Here is an 11,300-nt window from a genome sequence, read left to right on the forward strand (position 1 = left end):
CTGCAAGATGATGATGGACAAAATAAGGCTATAATCCTGTTGCCACAGTTACTGGTATCTTCAGTTTTAGTTATTTTTATTTTAAATATTCAGCATTTTCCAGGAAATTACTATATTTCTGATTTATAAATGTTTGCATTATTTACATATGATTTTAGTATGCCTTTGGACAATAAATTTTTTTGGAAGAACACGTCTTGATTTTCATAATTGGTTAGTAGGAATAAGATCTTATATGTGAGATTTATTTTATAGGAAATTTGTTCTGAAGCTCTGATCTCTATGTTGAGTGATACCTGTAATAACAATGAAATCCCATACCCTAATTTAAATTTCTTGAGTGTATGTGGACACTAACTTCCAGAATGCTTGTCATGTGTGAGGGTACTAAGTTACATAAATAAAAACATAAAACCAAATGTTAGTCTTCCGGATTTTAATTTTTCCACATCTGTGTATTATAATTGGGAATGTCTTTGTCTTGTAGATTTATACCACAGAATAACAAACTTTAAAAATTAGGCTTACCAGGGTGTTAAAAATGAGTCTTTTAATTGGTGTAAAATCTCTTTCTTCCCCACTTGAACAGTGAAGGAGAGCAGGGTCCAAATGGAAGTCAGAACTCTAGCTACAGCCAATCTTAAAACATTCCGAAGAATTCCGTAATGGACCAGTTGGAAATAAACCATTGGACAAATTTCAGTAATGTCTTCAATGGAACACAAATGAAAATGAATAGCTTGTTTCTGTCAAGCATATTGGGAAGTGATTTTATTTTTGCAAAATAAGTTTTTCCTTACCTAATTTGATTCTAGTACATAATTGATTAAAATATCTTGATTATGAAAGTTTGAAAAGGTTCTAAGGGGACCTACAGACAGACATTTCAAAATTAATAGCTTTTGATTAGTATAAATTTTTTAATTTGGATAATAGAAATTGTAGCTTTTTATTAAGCCAGGAAACATGAAGCATAATTTGTTTAAAATTCTCTTTGGTCATTGAAAGACCAAAAAAGGACATAAGAAGTCAAATATATGAGGGGTTTTTTTCCCTCCTTAAGTTAAACTTTAAAACTGTATTTAAGGAATCAAATCTTACAAAATCCTGGAAGATTTTGGTAATGATGTTGATAATTTCAGGGAAATTAATCAAGTACCTATTGATTTAAAAGTGTATTTTATTCAGTAGTTTTAGTATCTTGCCATGGAAGATACTAGCCCAGCCTAGCAGAAAAGTGCAATATGTATAGCATACTTTGACATTTTAAAAGTTATATTAATTCCATAACCATTTTGAAATGCTGGGCAAACTTTTTAAAAAAATCCTACATGAAGTTATTTGCATTTGATTCACTGTTAATCAGGCATTTTGAAATTGGATGATTGGGTAAAACACCATAATATGGTTGAAATTTGATAACATTTTAATGTTAATTTTTACTCTACTGTGAAGTTTTTATATGACATACACACCCTAGTTTATTTTTGTGTCTTAGCGTGATTTACAAATTTATTACAGGTATCCTGAGCCAGGAACACAATCAGGTTTCAGGCCAGTTTGATACTGGCTATTCTTAATTCTCATATGAGCGTAGGACTTAAGACTAAATGTTATGTCAGTGGGACTGTGCTGTCTGTGGAACTTAATAAATTAATCATTTTCTTCAGACTTGAAGGAGAGTGATAAATAAAATTTGGAGTCATAGGATATTGATGTACAATTTAAGGATTAAATTTTTTTTATAAATCAATTGTGAACAATGAATTATTAAATTAAATGTTGACTTCCTAGTATAAAACTGCAAGAATAAAAATACATTCTCCAGCTATATTAAGTGTCTTGAATTTTTTTATTTGAATATACTTCATGTTGTTTTCTGAGAGTGCTTCTTCCTTTAGATAAGTATTAAAAGCCTTCTAGAATTTGTCAAGTGGGTAATTACAAATGGTTTATAAGCATACTTTAGAGTTCTGCTTCCTTGTGGAGAGTATCAAGCTGGAAAGGGAGGTTATGTATAAAGTCAATACCAATGACAAATATAGGTGTCCTAGGCTCATGGCTAGGAAATTAAAAAAAAAAAAACCTCTCCTCAGGTCTGAAGGAATTAAGGTTGGGCTTGGGTTGCAAGAGCGGAGTGATTATATATCACAATCATTGACTTAACCCTAATTTTTCCTTTAAGTTTATATTCTTTTAAAATTTTTATTTTGAAAATTAATGCATGACTTGCGGTTTTGTTTTCAACTTCTTACGTAGAAAATTTAAAAAAACATATACAAGAATAGGTAAAATAGTGTAATGAACCTACACGTACCTATCACCCAGCTTCAACAATTATCAATTCATGGCCAATTTCATTTCATCAAAACTCCCACCCACTTCCCCTAACATACATATTATTTTGAAGGAAATCCAAGATATCATTTCACCCATAATTTATCAGTATGTATTTCTAAAAGATAATGGCTCTCTAAGAAAAAACTATAAAAGTATTATTGTACCTGAAAAGAATGTCGTCATAATTTTGTAGTATCAAATATTTAGTGTTCAAATTTTCAGCTGTCTCATAAATATTATGAAAAGTTCTTAAATAATGCTAGTCGGGATCTGAACAAGGACCTTACATTGAAATTCATTGATAAATCCTTTAAATCTTTTAAAATTCATGGACTCCTCCTTACTCTCATTTTAAAAATTCCCCCTTTGGTTCACTTGCCCACTAGGAGTTGACCACCATATGGATTTTACTGATTGTATCCTTGAGGTGCCATTTAACATGTTCCTTTCTTCTCTGTATTTTCTATAAATTGGTTATTGAATCTAAGGGCTTGTTCAGGTTCAGGTTTGAAAAAAGTTTTTTTAGACTACTGCATAAGATGTCTTCCATTAGGAGGCACATAGTATTTGGTTGTCTCTTTCTGTGATTCAGCAGCCATTGATGATATATATATTTTTAAAAAATCAAGTATTACCATAGGCTGCACTGCCCAGTGTAATAGCCACTAGCCACATTAATGTGACTATTTATCACCTCAAAATGTGGCTAGTCTGAATTGAGATGTGCTGTAAATGTAAAAACACATTGGATTTCAAATACTTAGTATAAAAGAAAAGAATGTAAAATATCTATATTTGTTTATAATGATTACATGTTTTAAATGATTTTTTGATACATAGGACAAAATTAATATCACCTCTTTTACATCTTTAAATGTAAGAAAACTAAAAATCACATAATGGCTTGCATTATAATTACAGTGCTGCTAAAAGATAATAAGGCAAATGTTAGACCCTGTCCCATTCACTCTACCTTTCATTCCTGTTCCCCCAGGCAACTTTTAGTCATTTTTCTGCAGTTGTGTTACTTCCACATTTCCAATCAACAAGCTTATAATTATAGCATTTATTGAGCACTTACTATGTGACAGGTATTTCTAAGCTGTTTACATTATGAAGTCATTTAATTCTCAGAACGATCATTTTAGAAATGAGGAAACTCAGGAACAGAAAGTTAAGTAACTTACCCAGTCACAGGCCAAGTAAGTGAGGAGCTTGGATTAGATTCTAATTCTTAAAACACGAGCAGCTGGGTTCTGGGGCCCATGCTTTTAAATACTTTACCATACTCCCTCCTCTGCTTACCTCCAGTTTCTTCTCTTTTGATTTTTTTTTTCAATTGTAAATAAATATTATCTACTAACTTCCTACTGTGGAAGATGAAGATTTCAATTTCTCGCACACACCTTATTTTCCCCCCTCTCTCCCAACCTGGTTCTTCACTGGGACTTGTAACCCCATCATCCTCCCAAGTTAATTGTATAACTTTTGTTAAATTCATATTCAGTATCTATTTGGTATACATAGATAATGTGCTCTGTAGTGTACTACAGTTATATTTCCTTTTAGAATATTTTTGTCTTTCTGGAAGTAGTAATTGCCTTGGTTGTAATTTGTTCAGTTTACTTTGTATCTTCTATTAATTTATCACCAGAATCATTTGTTATCACTCATTTATTCCCCAGAATTATACTGACGGAGACCTTCATTCTTTCTTGAGTCCTTCATCTTTCTGTTCAGGCATCAAAGATACCGGGAATCAACTTCTTTTTCTTTGCTTGTTTATGCCTTCATTTTAATGGAGTACATCTTCTAGTAGCTTCTTGAGAAAAAGTGCATTGAAGGTTCCTTTTCCTTTTAAGTGGCACCTTGTTCTTGATTGAGTGCAATGTGTTATTCTAAGGATGTTAATTTAGGTTTAGAATTTTTCTTTGCTCCTTGTATTTTCTTTAAGGTGCTTTTTCTGTTTGGTTTGGTCATAGTCTTTGAAGTTACAATCTTGCCTTAATTGTCTTAGGATCCTTCATATTTGAGAGGCACAAAGAAGGCTAACTGGAAGATCTCTGTGCATGGGTAAGACTTTAGTGGTGGGCTTCATTGTAGGGTTAGAGGAGCAACAAAACTTTTTCATTTGCCATCCTTTCCACCCTCAACGTCATATTCTGAAGCTTTTTCTTTGGGATGGGTCAGTTTTTCTAGAGAGGAAGCTTCTAGCTGTCTATCTGAGGTGGCATGAACTGGGCTGTCAGTTCTTGGAGACAAGTGAGGTCGGGGCTAGGTATCATTGTTCAGTATTCAGAGTTTCACTTTGTCTTCCTGTTTTCAGTAAGGGATTGCAAGTTTCCATTCCTGCTCCCAGGTGCTTAGCTGGAAGTTGCACCTGCCTTCTTTAACTATTAATGTTAAATGAATGCAAATAGCCACCCAAAGTATCAACTGCCTGTAAACACGTACCATATTGTATTGGTTCACACAGTAATAACATCATAGTATTAAATGTTTGACATGTATTATGTGATTTAAATGAGAAACTTATTCCTACATGGATGCACTTCAGATTCTACCATTGTAATACTTTATTAAAATTTCTCTCCTCTTTCCTTTTCCCTTCTTACCTTGCTCCTGGAGAAACTTGAAGTGCTGAAAAGAGGTGGTGACAGAGTTACATTTTTCCACTAATTGCTGCCCTTTTTAGACACTGAAAAATAATTTTTTACTGGATGATGGAAGGAGCATTCAGTTTTCCACTTGTCCTTCTATCCAGTATTTCTATGGTATATTATATATTTGGTAGTAAAAGGGTGCATTTTTGCAGAATCCAAGAGACCTCACTGAGATCATTAAGACAGGTAAGAAAGACAATGGAGATGAAGGAAACCTGAGACACTTTGATTAATTCAGAGAACTCTGAGGCTGTCTACTGTTGCTGCTTTTTCTACCACATTTTCCTTCTATTCCATTATGAAAATATTGTACAGTACATATCATATTTAACAATAAAAAAAATGTAATTTGTCTCTTCTACATTTCTAAAACTTTGTTATCTACCCTTGCATTATCAGAGTGAAAGTGATATTCTCCCATGATTAAAGCAGCCACTTGTTAAATGATGTATTAAATCATATGCTATATTTTTATGTTTTGAGGCATCTGATACAACAGACCTTAGTAATGATTTTACTCTTAAGAGTTTAATTCTAAAAGTCAGTTCAGTTTTAGGTACACAGTGTTAAATTTTTATTTCAGAATAACTAAAATTGTCTTTATAAGTTTGCTCTAATAGAGAAAATAAATTATTTTCATTAACCCTTTGCTTTTTAAAAAATATGCAAGTACAATTATATTTGGGTATAGGATATCCAGATAAGATACATTATTTATCACATGTTTTTTTCTTTAAAAAAGCACCAGGAATCCAAAGGTATTATTGTACAATTATAAGTGTCTCCAGATGGGGATACTAAGTTCCTATCCCATACCTACAAAAGGAATAATAAGTATTTTTTTACCCACCAAACATGCTAAATAAAATATTGATAATATTGTTAAAGCCTCCTATGTTCTCTTCCCAAAGGAAACCATTATGAATTTGGTGTTTATTACTCTCATAACTTATTAGTACATGTATGTACAAATATAAATAAATGATATTTTGCATGTTTTCAAACTACTGTACTGTGTGTTTCTGGAATTTGCTTTTTCAACATTGTGAGTCATCCATGTTAATATGTGTACTTCAGTTTTTTCATTTTTATTAATCCTCATCAGCTGTGTCTAATCTGTTAAACCCATCTACCATCTACTGGGTTTGTTTTTTTTTAAGATTTTATTGGGGAATTTGGGGAGGGGAACAGACAAGTTGCTGTCCTTTTGTTCTTCAGTCTAGTTGTGGAGGACATCGCTTCACTGGCCCATGTTGGTATTATCATTGCTATCTTCCCGGGTGAGGCAGTCGCTCGCCGGCCATTGGACAGCGGCTCACGGCAGCTCACGAAAGCTCACACCCACTGCTGGCCAGCCCCACTGCAGCCTATGCTGGCACCGGCGACTAACGGCAGCCCAGCTCCAGCTTGAGCTGTTGTTCACCATCTTAGCTGTAGAGGGTGCAGTGTCACTGCCCCTCATGTGGAATCTGAACTGGGGGCCTGCTGCTCGGAGCTGGCGTCCCAAGCAAACTCTTAAACCAATGCACCACTTGGCCAGCCCCATCTGCTGGGTTTTTCATTTCAGTTATTGTATTTTTAAATTCTACAACTTCTATTTGATACTTTTTTTATAGTTTCCATTCCCCTAATAAATTTTCCCATTTTGTCATGTTATTTAATATATAAATCAGTTATTTTAAAGTCCATGTCTGAAAACTGCAACATGTAACTCTTTTGTGGATCTGTATCTATTGTCTTTTTTCTCTTATTTTTCAATCATGAGGTCCTATTAACTGCTATTTCTGGTAAGTTTTGGTAAAATTCTGAGCATCGTATATGAAAAACTAGGAATCATTTGTGGCTTTGCCTGAGGGCTCTGCAAACTGCCCCATGGACCATATCCCGCCTCCCACTTGTTTTTGGCTGACCTTTAAGCCAAGAATGTTTGCTATATTCTTAATTGTTGAAAATAATTAAAAGAATATTTGGGAACATGAAACGTGTATAAAATTCAAACCTAAGTGACCATAGTTTTATTGGAATATAGCTACACTCATGTTTCTGTACTGTCTATGGCTGCTTTTGTGCTACAATAACAGTTGAGTAGTTGCAACAGATTTTATGGCAAGTTAAAATATTTAATGTTGCCAACCCCTGCTGTACCTAGATAATGGTACCTTTCTACAAGAAGACTTATTTCTGGTAGGCTTTTGGGGTATCAGGAAGATCACCTTAATTCATTCAGGGATTTCCTCGTAGTTGATTCACCTTAATTCATTCAGCGATCTAGTTGATTCAAAGCTGGTCTGACATTTTTATGAAGGTTGGTCAGTTTCTGGTTCACCTCTACTCCTAGGGTATAGCTATTCAGGGTTTCCAACTAAAAGCCTGGTGTATTTACCTGATTCCTATTGCTTGATGGGCCCAGTACTTTTAACGGTGGCTCGTTCTATACAGCTTCTCTGTAGGATTGTGGCGCTTCAAATCTTCGCTGCCATAGTATATTTGCCCTAGTAATATTTGTTTATATAAATAAAATCTGTTTAAAGGCGTAAAAGAATTACTAAGGCAGAGAGGATTTGACGAGCCACGATCCAAGAAGGAAAGCTATAGAGGATGAACCAACATTGAAGTGTGCGTGCGTGTTGTATGTATGTATTTTCCAGCTTTTCTAGTTCTTGTAGGGAGTTTGCTCAGCTGAAAACTAGACTGACATTATCAGAATAGAAGTTTAAGGTGATCACATCACATCCCTACTCCAGATTCTCCAATGACTTAATGTGTCATTTGGGACAAAGCAAGTCCTTATAGTTACTTGCTAGGCCTTACATGATCTGAATGATGACATAAATGAGACTGAAAACAGATGGGTCTGAAGAGGCACAGATGGAAGAAAGCACAAATTTATTTTATCACCAGTACACTAGTGTACTAATAAGTGTAAGATTTGACATCCAAAGCAATATACTCAGTGGGAGTACTTCACATTTAAATTTTTTCTATTTTCATTATTTTTAATTGAGAGATAATTTCAGGTACATTTTTAAATGTTCACTTGAATGAGTTTTGGTAAATGTATATACATATGTACCAACACCTGAAGATATAGGGCATTTCTATCACCCTAGAATTTCCCTCTTTGCCTTTTCCAGTTAATCTTCCCTCCACAGAAGCAACCACTGTTCTGATTTCGCTCCCCACAGATCATACTAATTTTAAAGTTGAAAATTATGTCACTGCCATGCTGGTCACAACACTGCCATAGTCTGGATGCTGTGAATGTATTTTCATTGTTCATATTTCACCTACTTAAAAGGATCCCAGACTTTAGGTGTTTTAAAGTCTTAATCTGCTGGTCTAGCTCATAGCCTCTGATACACAGAAGGTGTACTAACACAAAGGGTCCCACACTGTGATTAATACAAGTAACTTGGTCTTGTGGAATACTAGTGAACTATACTAAACTATTTCAAAATTGATTCCTAGAATCCCAACTCTTATATTTCATGGCAAGTCACTTACATTATCTCAATCCTCATTAGCCTCTGGAAGTAGGCAGGGGGAAGCAGTATCTCAATTTACAGTTGAGAAAGATTCAACAAATAATTGACTTATACAAAAATCCCCTTCCCATTAGCCAGTAGTGCCAGCCCTAGATTTTTATTCTTTTGCTCATTCCAGTTGCGTGACTGCATGCACACAAGGAAAGCGCCAGTGTGGATTCCAAAATTCAGTTTTCTTGTTTCTTCTCAGAATATTCATAGGTTGACCATTCTTTCCATCCTCCAGCGTACTGTTGAGCACTGAAAACATACATCACATAGTTAGGGCCATAATCATTTTCTCCTGCTTTTTAACACAAGGTTGATAGGAACTTGGGAGACAGAGTTGCAATGGCTCCTCACCATACTATTTAGACTTTAAGCCTATTTAAAAGATTGTGTTACTTTTGAATAGGATGAAAAGATAGAGGCTCTTCGTCTAGCTGTCCTGCCATTGCTAATAGAGTCATTATAAGAAATTCTTAAGTAGACCAATAAAAATGTTACACATGAAACATTGCAATACACATTCTTGAATCCATTTTTATACTTCATCTATGTACCTATTAAAGCCCAGAGATATTGCTGTATCCAGAGCCTTCTTGCTTCTCACTCCGGCTAAACAAGAAAACACTAGATTGTCAGATTGGGATGGCTTTACTTCATTGTACTTCTCTCTGAAGTCTTTTGAGTTCATCTGTAGAGCTTCACCTACCTCATCCACTGAAAGAAAATGTCAAGAATTTCAATTACATTTTAGACAGTAAATTACAGAACGCATATTTTTGTAATGCATTAGTTTAAGACACACGTCACTTACGTGGTATATTGACAGACCCGGGGATTTTTCCATGCTCAAGAATTTCCCATGGTTCTCTAACATCAATTAACATAATTTTTTTGGAATTCAAGAGGCTTTTAAGTTCCTTATAAGTGACATCTTTAAAAACAGTAGTACAAAAATTGTTGCAGTTTCCTTTTATTGACTTCAAACCTGGAAAGAATAATTTAGACACCTTCAAAATGACATCACTATGAATATCTGGAAAGAAGATCAAAGGGATTTCCCCCTGGTTCCAGTCTGCTAACTATACTTGATCTTTTGACTTTACTAAACTGTGTATTCGATGCATGTATTTTGCACACAGCCCGACCGAGCAGCAGGGTGCAGCCCTGTCCTCCTGCCCTGAATGCTCAATGACTGGCTTTGTGCCAGCTCCATATTCTACTCTCTCCAAGCCCCTTAATTAAGAGGGAGTTTGTAAACACACACAAAGCATCTGGCCACTCAATTGTGCAAATAATGTGTCAATTTTCCTGCGATCCAAGTTACAATATTAAGAAAATTTTAATTTTTTCCCTTACCAAGCAAAGATAATAATTAGCCATGTGTTAGATGTGGTGACCTTACATTTGAAACCACTTGTGAGTACTTAATGGCACTGTTTCTATCTTTTAAATATCTGGTATAATACAGTAATGGGTAATAACCCATAAAACAAATCCATGGGTCCATACTAATATAAGGCTATAATTGAATCAATAAGTGGAGAGAAGGGATTATATCAATTGATAAATGTAGAAGGAATGATGGAAAAAGAAAATCATCACTAGGTAAACACCCCCAGTAATAACTGTTGCAGCAAGAACCACTGATAGATGTTAGAGTTAGTGGGTGAAAGTACAATGACAAATGGGATAGTATCTCCCCAAGAGATACAAAGGGAGACCCCTGAAAGATACCAATACCCAATTATTCAAAGATCACTTCACTAGTAATAAGCTATGTCGACAACATGTACCTCCTGATATAATGCACTGAGAAGAGCACATCACTTCCTCAGTATTCTTGCCAAAAATGCATACTCTGAACCTAATCAGAAGAAAATCTCAGACAAACCAACCTACAAAATTACTAGTACTCTTAAAAGTGCCAAGGTCATGAAAGACAAAGACTGTGGAACTGTCACAGATTGAAGCAAACTAAGGTGCCATGACAATAAAATGTAGGATCCTGGATTGGATCTGGGACTATAAAAAGCATCAGTGAAAAAACTGGTGAAATTTAAGTAAGGTCTGTGGATTAGTTAATATGATTATATCACTACTAATTTTCTTGGTTTCAATAATTGTACCATGTAAGATGTTTACATTAGGAGAAGTTGGATAAGAATAAAGGGAACTCCATTTTACCTTTGTGACTCTTCTATAAGTGCAAAATTATATTTTAAAAAATGGAAGAAAACCCAAAAGCTATAAAAATAAAAGCAAAAAAAATGTTAATATTCATTTTACAACAAAATGACCATTATAAGAAAGGTAGTAAGAATTATTCAAATGTTTAAAATATTAAATATAAAGCGAAATTGTTTTAAATAGTGTAAAGCTGGCATAGGAAAAGGTTCAAAGGTCTGATTCCAGAAACAGACCCATACTATACTATCTATGAGAATTCAGTATCTGTTAACAGTGACAATTCAAATTAATGGAGAAATTATATAGTCATGTGTCAATTAATGAGAGAGTTACTTTCTGAGTACTGCATCAGGCAATTTCATCATTGTGTGAACATCACAGATGCACTTACAGAAACCCAGATGACATAGCCCACTCACTACACACTTAGGCTGTGTGGTACAGCCTATAGCTCCTAGGCTACTAACCTGTACAGCATGTTACTGTACTGATACTGTAGGCAGTTGTAAGACAATGGTAAGCTTTTGTGTATTTAAACATGGAAAAAGTACAGTAAAAATATGGTGTAAAAGACAGA

At 34.5% G+C, this 11,300-nt stretch overlaps 2 protein-coding genes across 3 annotated transcripts in view; one reads left to right on the top strand and one right to left on the bottom strand.

The window, feature by feature from the left end:
• Positions 1 to 6,011, top strand: part of CCNC (cyclin C) — a 32,838-nt gene extending 26,827 nt beyond the window's left edge. Inside the window, exon 12 of one of the 2 annotated variants that reach the window (XM_019643657.1) lies at positions 4,969 to 6,011. In XM_019643657.1, the coding sequence (XP_019499202.1) occupies positions 4,969 to 4,984 (16 nt within the window). In that variant the 3' untranslated portion in view covers positions 4,985 to 6,011. Of the gene's footprint in view, positions 1 to 589; positions 1,834 to 4,968 lie in introns of those variants that run through there. The other variant, XM_019643656.1, reaches the window with a different exon arrangement.
• A 1,847-nt stretch (positions 6,012 to 7,858) lies between these two features.
• Positions 7,859 to 11,300, bottom strand: part of LOC109383311 (thiosulfate sulfurtransferase like domain containing 3) — a 10,992-nt gene continuing 7,550 nt past the window's right edge. Inside the window, exons 2-4 of the mRNA XM_019643629.1 lie at positions 9,348 to 9,521; positions 9,091 to 9,250; positions 7,859 to 8,788 (exon numbers count right to left, since the gene is read on the bottom strand). Of these exons, the coding sequence (XP_019499174.1) occupies positions 8,716 to 8,788; positions 9,091 to 9,250; positions 9,348 to 9,521 (407 nt within the window). The 3' untranslated portion in view covers positions 7,859 to 8,715. The remainder of the gene's footprint in view (positions 8,789 to 9,090; positions 9,251 to 9,347; positions 9,522 to 11,300) is intronic.

The sequence above is a fragment of the Hipposideros armiger genome, unplaced genomic scaffold (assembly GCF_001890085.2).
Source record: "Hipposideros armiger isolate ML-2016 unplaced genomic scaffold, ASM189008v1 scaffold_81, whole genome shotgun sequence".
NCBI classification, from domain to species: Eukaryota; Metazoa; Chordata; class Mammalia; order Chiroptera; family Hipposideridae; genus Hipposideros; species Hipposideros armiger.